We start from the raw sequence: 20,642 nt of genomic DNA, 5'->3' as shown, positions 1-20,642 counted from the left end.
GGTTAAAGGTGCTCTATGTAACTTTTCTACTAAAATGAATCCTTTTTTTATTGCCTGTGTGTGAAAGGGTTGTAATCACACATTAAAATGATCCACTTGTCGAGTTTTGCTATTACCTCTGAAGGCCAGTATTCCTATTTCTATGTGAAGTCTCCGGGTCGGATTTACCACGAAATCCAACGGATGTGACGTGCATGTCGAGCCTCTCTCCTTATATACAGTCTATTGTAGACGGTCAGGGAGTTACGTCCGGTTAAAGGCGCACGTTTTTCGGCTTATATCTCAGTCAATCTTTGATCAATATTCCCAAGACTCTAATCGTTCGTAGTGCTGGACGGGGCCTTTCGAACGAGCCCACCCCCGAGGTCCAACTCGCCCGGCTCCCCGAGTTATAGCCGTTCGAAATCGGGGGTCCCAGCGAACAGCGATCCGGTAGGGGGCATCCCCGAGGCCACCACTCTAGTGTTCGGGCAAGGGTTCCCCTGGGACCTCCTCCCCCAAATTTGAGCTCTCTGGGTCTTTGCGTTCCACAGATACGAGCGATTTTCTTTTGAGATCGTGACGTCACCGGCGCCCGCAATTTTGCAGCGCGCCCGATGGTTTTCTGCTAATATCTCCACGAAAACACCACCAAAAACTATGGAACTTATATGGTTCTTTTCAGCTCGACTAGATGGTCCCAACGAGCTCGGTGCTCGCCGAATCCGTCTAGTATTCGCCGAGATATTTGCGTAATAGACGGTATTGTCTATGAGTTCGAGCACGAGCGCTCTTGTAAACTTTGGTTGCAATCTGAAACATCACCACTAGAGGCCGCTAAAAGTTACATAGAGCACCTTTAATGCAGATGGTTATTTTTTGAGAAACTGGTTCATAAAAAGCTTGGCTCATTTAAATGATCACACTGGACAGGAACTTCTGAAAGGAGAATATTAATATTTAGTTCAATACTGCTGTTTATCAATATACACTACCGCTCAAAGGTTTGGGAAATAACTTTTTTAAAAGAAATACATATTTTTATTCAGCAAGCAAGCATGCACTAAACTGATCAAAAGTGACAGTTACCATTTATAATGTTACATACAATTTCTATTTCAAATAAATGCCATTCGTTTGAAATTTCATCAAATAAGCATATTAGGATGATTTTTGAAGGATCATGTGGCACTGGAATAATGGCTGCTCAGTTTTGCATCACCATTACACTTTAAATATTTATTAAAATAGAAAACATTAATTTCTTTCATTTTACTAGATGTATTTAAAGGTGACATATTATGCCCATTTTCACAAGATGTAATATAAATCTATGGTGTCCACAGAATGTGTCTGTGAAATTTCAGCTCAAAATACCCATTTATTGCAGCTTGAGTTTGTAAAATACACACTGATGTCTATGAAAGCGGCAATAATAATCCTTTCCATTATAATAAGACGACACGTTTTATTCATATCAGATACACAATATGTAAGTAGCTTTACATTTGACCCTATTCTTCTCCCAGTTCACCGGCCACTAACTTTCATGTATTTCGTCAGAAGTTGAGGAATTGACGTGTTGTAAACTAACATGGCGCCGCCCATCGCACATACAGTTTAACTAACGCGATCGTTATAAAGGTGTTTAAACAACAGAACACATCCACTTGCACATATTTGACAATCGGAATATCAGTGTTTCATGTTATAGCTAATACATTTGTGAATATTTTGAATAAAACAGGGAAAATGACATAAAAGCAGATCACCATTCATTCAGGGCTGTGTTGTGGTTGCGCTGTGTCACGTGACAAGCAATGACGCGTCACCATGGAAACATTAAAGTGACAGGTTCTAAATAACGGTCGCCTAGAAAAACTCACGCTGGGGGTTCAGTTAGAATATTTTAAACTTACGTGTGAAAGGGTTAAACATGGAAAAAGTCAGATTTTCATGATATGTCCCCTTTAAGTTGCTCATTGCTTTCGTACCAGATAAATTGATTGCTCTCTTAAATAGCTTAAATGTAGTTAGCAAAAAGCAGTTAGAAGATTGAAGTGTAGCTAGCTCCTTCATAAAGAGGTAGACTAGTTTAAATACTTTAAATTATGATTGCTTAGCCTCAAAGTAACTTTACCAACATTGTGTCATAATGAAGCCACAAATTTCACTGGGGAATCTGCTATCTTTGGACTCAGGCCCCTTCTTAAACCAAAGCAATTTGCACAAGCCTCTAATCTGGGATGAAGCACCGCTAACTGCTAAACACTGAGGAACCACACAGTAACCTGCCGTGTCTGACACCCTCGGCTGGAATTAGTCCAGGCCGGGTCTTATGAGCGAGAGCTTTATGATCAAAGGAACATGCGTGAAGACGAGCAGATTCCAGAGCTTGGCTCACCTGACCTGTGCTACCGGTACGCATCTGCCTACATTCTTTCGCTCCACATTCTTCCAAATTGTATGACATTCAGACAAAAATGTTATAAAGCCCGACAGCTCTATTATAAGCCATTATGTGCGTCTCCCACTATCACTTTATTCTACTATAACTACTATGGTGGGCCTTTTACGCAGAAAGTGATGTACCACAAATCAAAACAAACACTCACTCAAGCACAGCACTTGTATAAAACAGAGTTGTTTTTAAAGGGAGATTTAGCGAGTGTGAATACACACAGACACACAGCTGGCAAAAAGACAAGATGGCGGTAGGCTGCACTGCCTAAGGGAGGCTATAAATACTGACCCAGTCAGAGAATGTTTCTGTCTCCCCACAAACACGCACACCACCATCTTCAGCAGTTCAAACACACACTCGCTCAAAATCAGCAAAACCACCAAAGCCTTTTTCGACCATTTGAGAATTCAACAGCAGCAGCATGTCTCTCACACAGTGTCCTCAACAGGCACAACACGATAAAACAACAGCAACATGCGATAAAATGTTCTATCCTGTGTTGACCTGTGTGCGACAAGCGTTTTGTCAAACGCATCCTTTCCATTTCTGTGTTGTTACACTGCCCCCACTGTGCCTGCCATTACAAAAAAGAGACTTTGACGGTGACAAAAGTTGACACAGCACATATTTTACAGGACTTCATCATTTATCATGATCTGAATTCACAAGAAAGCAAACATCTTCACAATCTCTCTATAGGAAGCCAAACGTGAAGGAGTCAACGCAACCCACAGAAAACTACATGTCATGAAGGTGAAGTTCAAATATACACTAAAATTTGACAGAATTTAAAGGAGAATAGTAGATTTACTCATGAAAATACATGATTCATTTATATATACAGGATTCCTACACACTTCAAAATTCCATACTTTTCCAGACTCAAGTTTGGTGTCTGTGTCACTGGCAAGAGATGTTTTAGTAACAACAAAAGTGAATTTCTAAAAAGCAAGTTCAGAGCTTAAAACAATGAAACATCCAAAAAAGCATGCTCCACTCAGCCATGAGTCATCCTTCTGCTCGCTGCCCTGCATGCTCACAGTGGGTAGCGGCTGCCCTCTCAGATAGGCTGTCTGGGTAAGGACTCATGGAGCAGCAGCATGTACTCTGCTCATACAGCGAATGCCAAGGTCTCAGGGGATCAAACTCCTTACGAACTGAGGAACTCAAGGACAAACAGCCAGACTGTGTCATCATTACCAGTAATTAACGATGCCCTAACTCTGCAAATATGGCATAGGAAGGAGCTGTAATGAGCAGGTTCTTTAAGTAGAGCAGGTGTTAAACGACAAACAACCTGAGTGAGCTATTCAGCCTGACATAGACCCCTCTACAACTGACCACCATTTCAAACAGACTTAAGGATTGTTTACACCAAGAATGATAACAATAACAATACATATCTTGGCATCCACACCAACAGACGATAACGTTCTGTTCATTATAAGTGTGTGCTGTGGTTACATCATCTGCCGCTTTAAATGCCCTCGCTCTTTAAAGTCAGGTGGATTCTGATTGACTGTTAATGTTTTTATCGTTCATAAGCTGGAAAATCCGTCCTTCGGATGAGACGTTAAACCGAGGTCCTGACTCTCTGTGGTCATTAAAAATCCCAGGATGTCTTTCGAAAGAGTAGGGGTGTAACCCCGGCATCCTGGCCAAATTTGCCCAGTGGCCTCTGTCCATCGGCCTCTGTCCATCATGGCCTCCTAATCATCCCCATATATATATATACACTGATTGGCTTCATCACTCTGTCTCCTCTCCACCAGTAAGCTGGTGTGTGGTGGGCGTTCTGGCGCACTATGGCTGCCGTCGCATCATCCAAGTGGATGCTGCACATTGGTGGTGGTTGAGGAGATTCCCCCTTCCATGTGAAGCGCTATGAGTGCCTAGAAAAGCGCTATATAAATGTAATGAATTATTATTATTATTATTATTAATAAAATAAATCATTCTGACAGCAATTCTAACAATATTGTTCCTTTGTTTCATTATCAATATTTAAAACTTTATAGTTACAGTAATCGTAACAGTCCTTGGTACGAAAGGGCCTTAAGATAAGCAGGGCTGTCTGAACAACTGTTTCAGATCAAGCTTTCCTGATGTTTAAAAAACAAGAATCTAAAATCAATAACACTTCAATAAAATACAGCAGCAGTCTCAGTGAAATATAATAAAAAATATTTGACAAAATGACATTTATTTGGCAATTCTCAACTACAGGATATATTTTATACCTATTTTAGACCCATGATCTATGTGTTTCTCTACAAGATGAGGTACAATTTGAAGAAAATATGCTTATAATGGTTCAACCAAAAGTATAAATATTTTTTAACGTATATTACTCCACAGAAAAAGTATAATATACACCTGTGATTGAGAATATGTTGTTTAGTATATTTTAAGATTTGATGACCTGAACCGTGCAAACCTTCGCAAAATACAGCATCTAGTTCTTACAAAACTTTACTTCTCAAATAACTGATCGAAACTCTTAGAAATTGAACAGGACCCACTCAATCACATTGGCGTGCCACACAGTTACTGAAAAGTGAAGCCAAAGAATTTCGATCCCCCCGGTGGCTGGCTGCAATAGAAGTCATAAACCCCACCCTCTCCATGTCATTGAATGGGACAAACTAAAAAAATCCAATTACACGTCAAATAATTCCCCTCCCAAAGATTGTAGGTAGGTAGGTTTATTAGGCTGCTGTCACTTTAGGACCAAACACACGGAACCATTATACTGATACACATCCGGTTTACACCCAACTGTTTACTTTTACTTGAGACACAACCAGCTGTGCTTACATAAATACTCCACTGCCTGAGTATTTTGACATAGTTGTGTGTGTACTCGACCATTCAAGTGTAATAAGATGTGAGAGAGAACTGAATTTGCGATCACATGCTGAGAGAAGCGGCTTTCTGTTCTCGCGCTTACGCTGCGTGTCAGTCAGTGCGTGCGCCACATGGAGTTCTTTTTCACTGCTTAATGTGCTTAACACTTTTTAACACAGAGCACGTCCCAAATTCGCAAGTCTCCTTCTGAAAGAGGCAGCTTTCTGTGCACGCACTTTGACAATGTGCCAGTCAGCAGGAACACCGCACCGAGATCCTTTTCAGGATATATTGTACTTATAACTAGGGACGCACCGAAATATTGGCCGAAAGACAAAAAGGCCAAAAATATGCTGCCCTGCCCCTCAGTGTTCAACGACCAGGTTTCACTCTCACGCAGCATGTTTTGTAACTTTGCACATGGCTCTGCTTCCGAAGATTCATCCCTACTTATAACTCTTTTTAACATCAAGCACGTCCCACCCTTTATGTTCTCGTTCATGCATTTCATCACTCTGAAGTGTCAATAGTGCTATATATTTACATACCACGATATACACAATATAGCATAACCTCTTACGAGAGACATTTTATACCGTGGTAATGATTATCATCATACCGCCCAACTCTAATTGCAATGCATCTTAATTTTGAATTTAAACTGAAACTGACCTATGAAGCGGGCCAGACCACATTCAAAATGGAAATCTCAGAGTTTATGCACAGATAAATAAACAAAAATATTGACACCAGGATCAAAATAATCCATGCAATACAATGGGGAAAAGTATATGATTGTTTTGGCTGAATTTGGCACAGTTCTAACTGGAACTATTGATTGCAATAACTGGTCATTATTTTTACATGCAATATGCAATACAAAGTTAAATGGGTCATAGACGTTCTTTCTTGGGTTTAAACTATCTTAAGGGCAACTGGACCAAAAGTATATGATAAGTGAGCAAAACAGAAAGTTCCTGTGGCTGAAGGGGGAAAAAAGGTGCCTGAACTGAAACAAGAGCAGAAACAACAGGAATCTGGTTTAGCACATTAACAATCAGCAGCAAATCTGATTCATCCTTGAGGTATGTGTGCGCATATGGAAGTTAAGTTTAAGAGAATGAGTTAGAAAGTGAAAGAAAGAGATTTGGAGGGGGAAAAAGGGGGATGGTTGTTTTTTCAGTTGTCTAAAAATCTTCAGAGGCCTTTGAGCTTCTCTGCGGCCAAAACCAAAAGACTTGAGCTGACAGGAAACTTAAGCGGGTTCTCACACTTTCTTTCACATAGTTCCACTGCTCCCTTCCTCCATTGACACAGACACCTACAGCGTTTTCCAACTTTTTTTCTCTCTCTCTCTTTCCTCATTCCACATAAATACTCTGTCGGTTTGGGAAAAGCACTTCCCTGTGAATCTCTCCAGGTTGTGTGCATGTGTGTATAGGCCCCTCCCGGGCCTCTCTTGAAAAGAGAAAGATGGTCTTGAAGTCATCACTGCTCACTCAGTAGCAGAGCACAGCGCTGCTTCCTCCACGAGTCTCTTTAGAGATTCATGCCTCAGAGCTCACCTTCACCTTTCTCTAATGATGCAAATAATCTTTAGGTGGCATTATGCTGAATTTATTATGTCCTTTCAGAATTCAAAGGACATATTGTTGGCATAGGAACATATTCAAAATACTTGTTACTAGGGCATGGCACGGCAAGCTCAAATCATTTTAAGTGAATTTTTGTGGTCAGAGTGGTCAAATAGTAGGCGATAAGTGGGGTCAACTCTTTTTTTTCTTTTTATTTAGCTTTAATATTTATAGTGGCAGGGCTTTAAAGGGGACACGGAGAAAACTTCTCAGAGAGCATTTTAGCATGCTGAAAGAATAACAGAAGTTATGTCGAGCCATCAAACTTCAGAACTCAAGACAATAATTGTCAGTCTTCAAATCGCTTGCTGTTATTTATGCGTAGGTCTTTGTTTTTATAATGACTGACAATGTTGTGCACTAAAGGTTACATAATTTAGTCATTTTGTTGGATGAATACCTGTCAGTTACCACACTGAACAACTGCGATTAGCATCTACACATCGCTAAAAACACATCTGGCATTTGATGGACATGCCCTTAAACAGCCTAGTTATAAATGGCTTCCTTAAAGTGACAGTGCACTCCCCAAAAAATACAATTCTGTCATCATCATTCACTCACTCTCATGTCGTTACAAACCTGTATGACTTTCTTTCTTCTGTGGAACATAAGGGAAAATATTGTGAAGAATGTTGGGAACCAAACAGTTTGGGTGACCATTGACTTCCATTGTATGGACAGAAAAAACACCAAAACATTTTTTTTTAAATACTTCTTTTAAGTTCCACAGAAATAGGTTTGTCATACAGTTTTTCGAACAGCATAAGTGGCTAAATGATGACAAATTTCATTTTTGGGTGAAATATCCCTTTAAGACCAACTAGTTGTTCAAACAACTCACTAAATTGTGCACATCCTTACCATAAACATAAGTTTATCAACAAAAGCCAAATTACAAGGAAAATATGTTGGGGTGGTTCAAAAACATCACTTGATCTACTTTGTTTGTATCAGATTTGTCAGACTATAAAAGATAAGTCAAGCAGACAGTAACTTGGGTAAAGCATTTAGATGGCATTGGCAAAAAAACTTCCACATCGATCCAGGAGGGTTAAACTACACTCACCTTCGACAAACTTTTTTCCACAAACAAGCACTTTGATCCATCTTACTTTAGTTTACACAGAGAAATCTAACACACATGTCGAGCCACCCAGAAACAGATCAGCCAAATTCAAGAAGATCTAACAGGCGGAAGGAACAGACATTATCGGCTGCAGATAATGTGTGTCCTTAGGTACCATGGCCCAAGAGGGGATAAAGAAAGATGTGAAACAAAGCAAAATCAGATTAGATCTAATTAGTAAAGCTCCATGAATGCCCCTAGTGTACTCCGATTAAAGAAACAAGAGATTCTAAACACTGACTCACGCAGTGGTACAGAAATTCAGGGGATGAAAGTGGAGAATAAATAGCTTTGCAACTCAAATCTCCAGAATATTTTGCAACGGAAGTTTCCTGTGTGCACTAAACCAGCATTCCCTCCTGCGTTAAGTCTGATGTTTAAGAGTTCCAGCATTAGCAGATGCTCTAATGAGATTTATGACTGTCTATCCCTTACATGACATTAGCACCTCTCCCATCTGCCCCAAGACAACCCTGAAAAAAGCCCTTTCTGCTGTCTAAAATTTACTGCCTCATACCTCACCCCTCTCAATGAAGGCGGCGTGACCTGGCCTATGGGGTGAGGAGACCAGAACCAAACATGTCAGCACATAACCTCCTCTCCTGCTCCCACTGTCTCTCTTGCAGTGCTGTCCCTCTCACTTCTCCTGTCAATCTAAGATCTGCTGCTTAACACGGATTTAACAAGGACCTACTAACAACCAGACTAACATAGAACAGATACCTTTGAATGAATGAGTGTTTCTTCAACTACAAGCACTTTTCAGCTTGTTTCTTTTTGTAAAATTGTTAGGGGTGTAAATCGGACAGTTCATCACGATACGATATCGATTCTCTTAGCCAGCGATACGATTTTTGCCGATACTTCAAAAAATTCTTCGATACGATTCGATTCATAGCTATATCGATCGATTAATCGATATTTAGATATTTTGTGTCACAAATACAACCAAAAGATATATAACATAAATGTTTAATTAAACACTTTGAAAATTGCACCCTCTTAACCAATTTTGGGAAATTTACAACAACACAACAAAAATTGAAAAAAGAAAGAAAGAAAGAAAGAAAAGTACATAATGGATGGGGGATTGATAAAACCAATCAAGCTTATGGCAACAGTCAAAGTCTTTTCCAGTCTTCCAGTCTTTTGTGCAAACATGTGCAATAGTGCAAATAACTGAGGTACTCTAGTTGTAAAAAAAACAAAAAAATTCAACGTAATGCTAGTTGCTCTTTTCGAGTTGTCTTAGCGAAAAAGTTCTTCTTCGGAGGTGACAGAGGCTGTTTTTCGTCAGCCAAATTACTCTCCTCAATTCCATGTTTCTTTTTTAGATGCTGACAAGTTTGTATTATTTCCCGAGTATTTTAGCTGGCACTGGCAATGTGTACACATAACATGGGTTTTATTTACCTGACCATCTGTTTTGGAAAATAGTACAAAATGTTTCCAAACCCACAATTTGCGTCCGACAGCAGTCACAACATTTTCTACGTCTGTTTTTTCGCTGCTACAGCTGCTTTGTTGCTCCATCTCATTCGCAATCCAATCCGACAACAAGTGACAGCCAGTAACGTTATGGTGAGAAAAAGAAAATTACATTTTTAATTTCATTGCGCTTTGGCGGAAATGCGGAAATGACGGATGTTACGTGAGGACGTGGAGAGACTGTTAAAATAAAGGTACCTCATAATCGATATTTTGTGTGTGGCATCGATGCATCGTACCGTAAGACGTTTGATCGATGCATCGATCCATATCGATGTATCGTTACACCCCTAAAAATTGTTAGGCTTTTCTCCATATCTCCATTTATTTGGCTACTTTGCAACCACCCTTTATGCACATATTCTATTGCTTTATACTGGTCCCAGACACAGATATAAAACAAGATTTGATCTAAAAGGAATAAACAAAATAAACAGTAAAGATTTTAATATTTACTATGTAAAAACTATTTAAATCTTTACACAAACTACAACAGTCCTTCAGTTGTCATGTACATAAATACTAAAATTAATAATATGAAGTTTTAAAACATAAAACAGTATAAAAATATAATTCAATGATGTGTATTTAGAACTAATCTAATGTTAGCTATGAAATTAGTCTTAGCAAGATAAAGTCAGCCATTTTAAATTGTGATTTTCATTTAAAAAACTTTAAATGTCATTTCCATCACAGAATTCAATCAAACAGAATACATTATTTGAGGAATGCATACATGCGTATGATGCCGCCTGTTTACAATCTTGCCAGATTTCCATGATAAATAAAAAACTGTGAACAATGTATGTAAAATATTTTATGCTCAGCCCCTTTTTTGTGAATAATTCATTAGATATTACATTAAGGAAAACAATCCTGATTTACTAAAGTGCATGTTGTTTAAAGTGCAAACGTCTGATTTTCTCATCAGTCACCAGTCGTGGTTGATTTGTCTCTACCAACTGTTGTGCCGTCTTGTGCCAGTCATTCAATTCCCCCACATAAATAACTGTGCAGATTCTGATCAAATGTACTGCAGTCCCACATGAAACTACCGTTATAGCGAATGGTATTATGTTTGTGTTAATTCTTCTAACAATAGCATTAAAACATTTCTGCAGCACATGCAACGTAGGTTTTGCCACTCTAGAAGTGTTTGACAAGATGCATGTGGTATGGACATATCTGAATGGAGAAGATCCTTAAAAAAGAAACACTTTTAACTTAATGCTTTAGTGCAGCACTGCAAAGAGAATCATAACTGACCTTTGGTTTTCTGTTCAGCAGCCTGTAAAGAAAGAACAAAAGTAGACTGAGAGATGAACACTTTCACAGGTCTAGTGTACAAAAGCGTTATAACAAAAAACGTGTCGCTTCTGTAACAAAAAAACAAAAACGGTACAAATGAATAGTGGACCATAAATCTTGGAACATGTCAGATGGATTATAATGGATATCTGCTTCAGTATTATGCTAAATAGAGATCAAGCTGGATGTGCTAAATCAATCCAAAGAGCAGCAGGATGTGAATGATACATTAGTAAATGTACACATACTTTGTAACTCCATGATGTCTAAGAAGTGAGCACCATAATATCTATCTGTGTTTGAATAGAGTTTCACAGGCAGACATTAAACAGGTTGTTGTGAGCTCTAGGTCTTCAGTTTGGTACCTGTGCTTTACGTTGGTAAAGATGTCTCAGAAGCTTATGACAGACCCATTAAGGTGTCCGCTAAGCAGCTTTCATAAGGAGGACGCAAGCAAAAGATTCTAGGTGAAAGCTTGTAGGTCATAGGAAAGAAGCCCTCACCTTTTTCTGAGCAGCTTCCTTCTTTTTCTTTTCCTCTTGCTTTTTCTTTTTCTTTTCTTCCATCAAATGGTTCTCCTTTTGTGTGACGTGTTTTGTCCCAAGGCTGTGAAAAGGATCAGTTGTGAGTTATTTTAGTCCTAATTTTTAAAACAAATAGAGACAATTGACAAAGTAACTCCAAAACATATTAGAAACAACTAATATATTAGTTTCTAATAGATCGTTTTAAGATACAAATTTTAGCAAATATGATATTTTTCTAATTTATTACTATAATATTACTACCCACAAAACCAAGGGCAGTACTAATTGGAATATGATCTAAAATCTAAAAGAACCTCTTGTATGCATTTTTTTTTAACTTCATACAGTAGCTGATTTAAAAAAGAAAAAGAAAAAGAAAAGAACAAACAAAATATTCCATGTCTGTTAATGAAGAAAGTGAACCAACAAATGTAATAAACTTAGTGTGGCTTTTCAGACTAAAACAAAGTCTGGTTTACCACCAATAATTAGTCTGAGCCACCAAAGATAAAACACTTAAACAAAAGACATGATCAGTACAACGCCAAACAGTACATTCATTAGATAATACAGACCAGCCTGCCTGAAGACAAAATAAAGCAGAAATCACTGATTTAAATTAGATTTGCAAAAATAAATAAAAGCAGCTGCATCAAGTAAAAAAAATGATAGAAAAAAAATCCATCTGTGAACAAAGCTCAAAGGTATTAGAGCTGGTCTGAATGTTTGCACTTATGTTAACAATAGTCAGAAAAGAATGTTAACAAGAAATTCACAGGAAAAAGGATGTGCTTGGGATTTAGAGGAACATTTCTTTTAGGAATAAAAACATTGACTTAGAACTTTCTTAGTTATACCACCTGTTTTCAGTAAACTCTGCCTGAGTGGATGAATCAGAGATAAACAAATGTGACATGAACCAGATGCACCAAAACAAGAATGATGGAAGCCTATGAATGGCTCTTCTTCTCTAATAATTACTAAATAAATATTTGAAACGAGAGATGCACGGTATATTGGCACCATACCGGCGGTGGTCGTCATATATCAACTGATACACTACTGTTCAAACGTCATAATATTCTAACATATTTTTAAAAGAACTCTCTTATGTTTAACTAGGCAGCATTTATTTGATCAAAATACAGTAAAAGAGCGACATATTGCAATTTAATATAGGTAACAGACTTGTATTTTAATATATTTTAAAATGGCATTTATTCCTGTGACGGCAGAGGTGAATTTTCAGCATCATTACTCCAGTCTTCAGTGTCACATGATCAGAGTCATTTTGCTGTGGTAGTTAGTGTTAGCGGTGTTAAACCGTGTTTGGCCGTACATCGATACCATTTTGCTTTTTTTATGGAAATAAAAATAATTTAGATCAGTTGGACAATGGACACTACAGTTAAACTGAAAGTGTCTTCCATCGGAGTCAGCTTTCACTTGTGATGAGAATAGGGAAAGATGACTGACAAGACAATTGCAGAGGATTCAAGCATTTGTTTTGTATAAATAAAGGGAAAGTTGTAAAGATCTAATGTTAAAGATCAAAATAAGTGCACCAGAACCTAAGCGTCACTGACAAATATCTTATCTTGTCACCGTGCGAATTCAAATAGCCTAACAAAAATGTATTAATAGATTGTTTAATTGCTTTATAAAAAGACTAATCATTTAATACCACTTATCTAAATAAATTTTTCATACTGCACATTATATCTGTGTGATGCATAAATTCACTTGTAGTACTAGGATTTAAAAACATCAGTTTTAGAGATTTATTTTTAATTATATATTTAAATGTAATTATATAGAATTTGATACCATCTAGTTATTGGTTGGTCTATATATATATATAGCCAAAACATGAAAACAATTATCAGTTTAAATGTCTCAGTCCATAATGACCTTATAGCTTTACCCGTGTGTGAGATCATGGGGAGAATTAATGAGATAAATACACATCCCACAACATAACTGCCTATACATTGCTGGTCTCTTCTGTATTTATGATATACGGTCCAAGTCAAAGTCAGTATGAAGTACTGTAGGAAAAAGCGGTAGGTGGAGGAAGGAGGGGAAATGAGCGTGTTGAAGAGACGGTGGAGATGAGATGGTGGGGGCGGGCGGTGGAATAGCTAGACGCTCTCTGGGCGGAGAGCCAAAAAATGTCAGCGCTGCAAGACAAACAAGAGAGCTGAGAGCCCTCGGGAACCTGCTGGCTAGCAACAGCAGCCTACAGAGGAAGAGATCTGCAGCCTCTCCATCAGACACAATCAGGCATTAGAAACCCATAACTTCCGAGCCATTTGAGAAGACCAGACCTGACATGCCAGTAAACCCCTGGATAACACGAAAAACTCCTTTAGTCAGCCGCACTCAACAAATAACAGACAAAAGACGGGGTGAAAGAACCTTTAGAGTCTGATTTTATTTCCACAGGCAACTATACAGTGGTGAAAGTGCAGCGTAAAATCCCGTTTTATGAATTCCAGACCATCTGTAGGCACCTTTTTAATTCAGCAGAAGAAAACTTCCTACCAGCCTGAATGCCAATAAAAAACAGCGAAAGGTGATTTTTCATACGTTCAGTTCCTGGCGGGCAAACAGACGCTAAAAATAGCTTTTTGGTGGATCGACTCACAGTCATAGCAGTCCGACGACTTTCATCTTCCTCCAAAGTCACTAATGAAAGCACTTTCACAAGCTCTGCTGACAATTTATTGCCCTAATAGATCACACAAATGCCTTCCATAAAGACCCCTGTCATTATACTCAAATCACGTAGGTCTTTCAGTGACTGCACATTTGTCTCAATAAAATGCAAAACATCCACCAGTTCAGCACACTAATGGACTTAGCATAAGAGGAAACTCATGTAACGGGGGACTAAATTGAGAGTGATCAGTTCTGAGGTTATTAGTGATGCATCAAGGGGGAAAAAAAAGTTGCCAAACGAATTTTAGTGAGATTAGTACAAACCCTGTACACAGCCATGGCTTTTCATTCTTCATTCTTTCAGTCTTCCGGGAGCTTCAGGGTACGTTTACGTTTACATGACAACAATGTACTAAAAATGGAAACGTTATTCCTTTGCGATTTTTGCATACAGCCGACACCATTGTCAAAGCAATCCCCGTTCACACGGATCAGCGAAAACTATTAAAAACGCTGTATTCTGCCTAGGGCTGCCCCCGACTAAAGATATTCCTAGTCGACTAACACTCCTGCATTTTAGCGATTAGTCGAATAATCGTTCATTTATGATATTAATAAAAACTTGCGTATATACAAGGAAAGGTATAGTCCAAGTTGAAGTTTAACACTTCCATATGACAGAAAATGCTAAAGCGTGATATTAGCGCGTTCAAAATGAAAATTAAGCGCTTAAAACAGAATAGTAAAGCGTTTAAAGTATACAGCGCTTGCGACACGTTATAGGCTAATTATAACATAAAAACAGCAATCAGACTGCCTGTGCATTTTAATAATATTATCAAAAATACAAACTGTAACAGTTACATGTAAAAAAAAAAACAGTTTTGAATAAAATAAACTAAAATTCGTTCTTTAAAATAAATTAAATAAACTTATTAGTAACTTAGGCCTAGTACAAAACAAGGCAAAAAAAAACCCCAAAATAATACTGTAGCAAAAACGCTGTTTGGTATAAAAATACAGTGGAAAATTAAATTAATATAATTTGTATATTGTTCAAAAGGAAAATTAACAAAAACGAACAATTTAATAAATGCACGGCACATCGCAAAAAAACTTAGAATAAAAAAGAAGGCGGCAAACAAATCAACAGCCTAAGTATTTGATTAAATTGTTTAGAACAACTAGGCTATATTTAAGACAAAATGTGGACCAAATAGGCTAATTTAAAGAACACTAATACAAATGAAAAATATCAGAGCAAAGCCGCAAACTGCCATTAAGACGACGGATGAGACAACAAATTGCAAACATCAGACTAATTTTTCTTACAGAATAAAAAACAACTTCTGCATTATATAAAAACGAATAAATAAAAATAATATTTTTATATTTATTTATTTGTATAGCTAGCCTACCCGTTATAAAAATACCCGTTTTTTATATAGCCTTACGGATAGCAAACAGAAACACTACAAAAAGGAAATTAAGCATTCTTACCTAAGCTTTCAATTCGATTTTTTTTTTTTTTCATATTATGTGAGAGGAACACCAGCTTGTCATTGTTGGGAAGAAGGGAGCTTCTCGACTTGTTCACAATGAAGCCGGCCTTTGAAAAGATGCGCTCTGATGGAGTGGATGTGGAAGGGATACAGTGGAGGCGTTTAGCTGCTTTAGCGAGCTTTGGATATCGATGTTAAATTTTTTTGCCACCATGCCAATGGTCCCGAATCAACCTTTGTTTTATCTGCCAAGTACATTTTTAGTTCATCCTTCTCTTCTGCATGCTCCTCCTCATCAATGGCCATCAGCATGGATATCTCGGCCTGCTTTTCCTTTTTCGGTTCGGGCTCACCCTCCTCTGCAGGGCTAATGCTGTCATGATCACTTTCTGGCGCAGCTTTCTGTCAGATCCGACACTGTGGAGTACGCATCTTCTCGTTCGTGTTGGTCAAAGAATGACAAGCTCTTAAAACGTGAGTCTAAGACAGCAGCTTGTAGGCCTATATAAATGCTGGTCGCGATATTTTCCGTCAGTTTCCGTCTTTGATGTCATGTCATACACTGACTGCGCAGCCCCTGATTGCGTAATTTTTTCACGTGATTTTTTTTTTGCGACTAACCGACTAATGAAAATGTATTCGACCAAGCCCTCCTCATATCGACTAATATTTAGTCGACTATTTGGGGGCAGCCCTAATTCTGCCGCCAGGCCAGTAGTTGACGAGGTCACTTTGTAAAGAAACACTACACGCCTATCTGAAAACGTAATACATAGCACATGACGTCACCGTTTTCAAAAATTTGTGTTTTTGTAGTTTACACTGGGATAATTATGTTACAGTTTTCAAAACGTTGTACTTTGAAACCCGTTTTCAAAAGTTTGCGTTTTCAGTCCCCCAAAACGCATTGTCGTGTAAATGAATGGCCAAAACGCATAAAAAGTTTCCCGGTTTTAGTTGAAAACGGTGACGTGTAAACAGCTATTACACTGGACCTATGAAACCTTGAAGGGATAGGTCACCCAAAAATTTGAATTGTCATTATTTACTCACCCTTATGTCTGTTTTTTTTTTTTTTTGTCTATTCAATGAAAGTCAATGGGATCAAATGTTGTTTGAACTTTCTTCAAAATATCTCAAAGCGCGAACTATCCCTTTAAGGCTTAAAGCCCCCAACATACTCACGGTGAAGTTCTTTTTCGTTCTTCATTTAGGGGTAAAACGAAGTTCGAAATACATGACCAGCGATGTACTGTTATCGAACATCTGACGCCACCCACACTACTGAGAGCGACGGTTAGATGAATATGTAAATATGTGCTGCGCGCATTCCTCTCTGTAACAAAATAAATACACAACAAAACTATTTAAAAAAATGCTTGCTGTTTTCTTAAAGCATAAGAAAAGCATCTGATATAGCAATGTAAACTTTACTGACTTTAGTGCAGAATTGCAGAGCTTGTGCAAACATATCCACAATGCTATATCAGAATCAGATGCTTTTCTTATACTTTATAAAAAAAAATGCTTGCTGTTTTCTTAGTTTTGTTGTGTGTTTATTTTGTAACCGAGAGGAATGCGCACAGCACATATTTAACGTTACAAATTCATCTAACCGTCGCTCTCAGCAATGTGGTCAGAAGTTCGCTAACAACATATCGCTGGTCATGTATTTCGAACTTCGTTTTACCCCTAAACGAAGAACGAAAAAGAACGTGCCCATGAACTTCCCACAATACATTTACTGACCATCTGTTGCATACTGCACACAAAACTTGTGAAAATCATAAGCTCCCAATAAGACTGGATACTGCTATGCAGTTCAGTTTTTTTTTAAAGAAATGAATATTCATCAAGAAGAATGCATTATTATTGATCAAAGGTGAAGGTAAAGATTTGTAAATTATTACAAAAACAATTATATAATTTCAAATAAATGCTGTTCTTTTGAGCTTTCATAGAGCAAATCCTGAAAAAAATGTATCATGGTTTAAAGAAAACTATTAAGCAGTTTTTTCAACATTGATAATAATAAGAAATATTTCTTGACCACCAAATCAGCATTTTTTAATGATTTCTGAATGATCATTTGACTGAAAACTGGAGTAATAATGCTGAAAATGTAGCTTTTCTTTGACATCACAGGAATGAATTACATTTTTAAATATATTAACATATTACTTTTTGATCAAATAAATGCAGCCTTGGTGAGCATAATATACTTCTTTCAAAAACAAAAAAAACCATTAAGGCACTTTATAGCAAGCAAACTATATAGCTTTGTTTTCTGCCTGTGAAATAATCAATATTACTATTGGGGAAACAAAAACACTGATCGTGAAGTCAAAACACATTTCAACAGTTCAAGGAGACTGTCATCACGGCTTACTCTAGATAAGATAGATAAGACTGTGCCAGTCTATTATTGTGGTATCTATCCATTTCAGATTTACTCAACCCTAAACACCACAAACTGTGGCTCGATTTACATGTCGGTCAGAGGGTCTCTTCCTGTCTAAGTGGGCGGCTCTGGGCAGAAAAAGCCACAAATATTCTGAATACCATGAAACATGAATATCAGATAAACTATCAAATAGCCTAACTGTTACTTTCAGCACCTCACAATTGGTCTAGACTCTAGAGCAGTGTACAGAGTTATAGACTACATTTCTCAGCCCTATGTGTTATTAAAATGTATGATATTAAGACATCCTAATAGGCTAGATGAACAGGAAGGACTAAACACCTTTACTGTAACTGAAGGCTGCCATTTTGCAGTCAACCAAGCAGGTGAAATGTGGCATTCTACAGATAAAAAATGCATTTCAAAAGGTTAATGAATTCAGATAACGGATTCAGTGTGTCTCAAAGTGGCAAACTTGCCCTTGAAAGACTCATCTGAGCTGCCCTTTGGCCTGCGGTTTTCAACCAATCAACAAAAGAATGTAAAGCTCATGGCATGCCAAAAACACATCCTGAAGATTTAAAAAACTCAACCTCCTCACATCAGACCTGTGTGAATGGAGAAAACAGCATAGAAAAAAGCATGCAAAACACATTATGACAGCTATTCATAACATAGATAAAGTCTCAAGAGACTTAATTTCAATTCTAGAGGCTAGCATAATTAAGATATGAAAGAAATAGATCTACATCAATATCATCTATTATGATGAACAAGTCCTATGAGGGTCAGTGGGACACAGATCCGGTCACAATCTTCAGAGCTCAGCATAAATCTAACTTTAGGAATGACAGCTGTTGGTTAGTCTTCTGACCAAACAAATAAAATGATGATGACCCAGGTTGATTCAAGGCATTAATGTCATAGTTTGACAAGACACCAAGATCTGCACAGCACATAGCAAAATACTAAAAAAAATGTTTCAATGTGAAAGGACTGTGGGCAATAATGGGACATAATCACTCAGCTATAAAACCTTACCTAGCATTACTAGTCTGATACCAGTCCTGTGAGGAGCTCAGATGGGAGCCTCTATTTTAGATTAGAATACAGATGCTAAACAGATACATGTGCCAAATCACCAAGTGTAGAAAATAGCAACATTTGCATTCAGATGTAAAATGTGTATACCAGAAAATAAAAGAAACACACAAAACAGAAAATGACAGTTGTTAGCAGGATATAGGCAAAGAGATAAACACCTGCATGTAATGTAGCCATCACAGTAATTTGTTTGGAGGGAAAAAATGCCCATGATTTTACTTCAACAAAACTCGTTGAATCAAACATTTTATTTGAATCATTTACAATTAATATTAGTTATAATTCCATTCTATTTTTTTTGTAACAAATCGTTATTTATGGTTTTTACACAAAAACCAGTTAACCCTAACATTGACCTTACTATAGAAATATCAAGCAATCCATGGTTTTATCTGTGGTTACTAAGTTCTTCCTCAAAATGCCACAGTAGAGGAACTAAGTTTCATAGGGGAATCATGCACCAGACTCAGCAACAATGATTCCACTTCAATAACCAACAGCGACAAATGACCAAACATGAAGCCACATGGTGCAAATCCCAAGCCACAGTAATGCTGGTAAGGCTTTATAAGAACAAGCTGAGAGGGGCAATGTGACCTAAGCTTTATGGTAATCTGAGCATTAAGTGGCCTCTTTTTGTCTGACCCTTTTTCGCTCCTGGAGAACACACAGCCCTTTTCAAAGGTCTGGCTCTGACAGGGGGACCCTGACCCTGTGAGGGGAGCTGAAACTTCCTTGCCAAATTAGCAACTGCACCACCCCAGGAACAGTCATGGGTATGTTTGACATGAGTGCTGTCCTCAGTAGCGTTATCCTGCACAGCCAAAAACAGTATTCAGTGCGCTTGCGAAATTTTACCATGGTAAAACACTGGTGTCAGTCTAAATCAGTAATCGCTACCAAAACAAAACGATGGTAATTTGGTAGTAATCTCGTTTAAAAAAGTTAAATAAATAGTGACAGGAAGATTCTGGCAGCTTACGATATTTCTTGTGAATTTACTTATTTCAAAGTAGTAACAATAACGCAATAACTGACATTTTGACGGAAACTAGCCTATCACCAATTTTTGTACACAAGTTTACTCTCAATTGGTAAACATGATTTCGAGAAAAAAAAAACAGAAACGCCAAACACTTTAGAAGCTTCAAGAAACTTGGGGAATCCGAATACGACTAGAGATAATAGTAATAGTTTCTTCGTGAGATATTTCTAATCCAAACCCCATGAAAATATAAACACCACAGCTGTTCTTTCTCTGTCGTTCATCGTCCAGGGTTAACGTCATTGCAGAAAGTAACAGTACCAGTAACTGTAAACTAGCTGTAATTCTCCATAACAATATAATGTAAAAAATAAATAGATAAAAAGCCTTAGCTTAGTAGATAACATTTTATCATCAAAACGACGTGACAGGACCCGCAAATCCTGGACACATAACGGGCAAATCACAAAATTGATCATATTGCCAGACATTACGCGCGCGTATGTATCTAAAAAAACGACTGGAATCCGATAAGAAATTTAAGGCTTATCTCGCATCTGTTTAGAAAATGGGCCAATGTTGATGTTCGGGGGAGTAAACATTTGCACAC

General features: G+C 37.8%; 1 protein-coding gene across 5 annotated transcripts in view; it reads right to left on the bottom strand.

Annotated features, from left to right (window-relative positions):
• The window catches only part of tnrc6c1 (trinucleotide repeat containing adaptor 6C1), a 55,447-nt gene that overhangs the window by 34,357 nt on the left and 448 nt on the right, over nt 1-20,642 (bottom strand). For all 5 annotated transcript variants that reach the window (XM_056255119.1, XM_056255120.1, XM_056255121.1 and 2 more), the window contains exons 2-3: nt 11,353-11,455; nt 10,808-10,829 (exon numbers count right to left, since the gene is read on the bottom strand). In XM_056255119.1, coding sequence (XP_056111094.1) covers nt 10,808-10,829; nt 11,353-11,415 — 85 coding nt within the window. In that variant the 5' untranslated portion in view covers nt 11,416-11,455. The remainder of the gene's footprint in view (nt 1-10,807; nt 10,830-11,352; nt 11,456-20,642) is intronic.

The sequence above is a fragment of the Rhinichthys klamathensis genome, unplaced genomic scaffold, assembly GCF_029890125.1.
Source record: "Rhinichthys klamathensis goyatoka isolate OS25496 unplaced genomic scaffold, OSU_Roscu_1.1 h1tg000119l_1, whole genome shotgun sequence".
Classification (NCBI taxonomy): domain Eukaryota; kingdom Metazoa; phylum Chordata; class Actinopteri; order Cypriniformes; family Leuciscidae; genus Rhinichthys; species Rhinichthys klamathensis.
The sequence above is the reverse complement of the archived record's forward strand: the minus strand, read 5'-3'. Positions and strand labels throughout refer to the sequence as shown.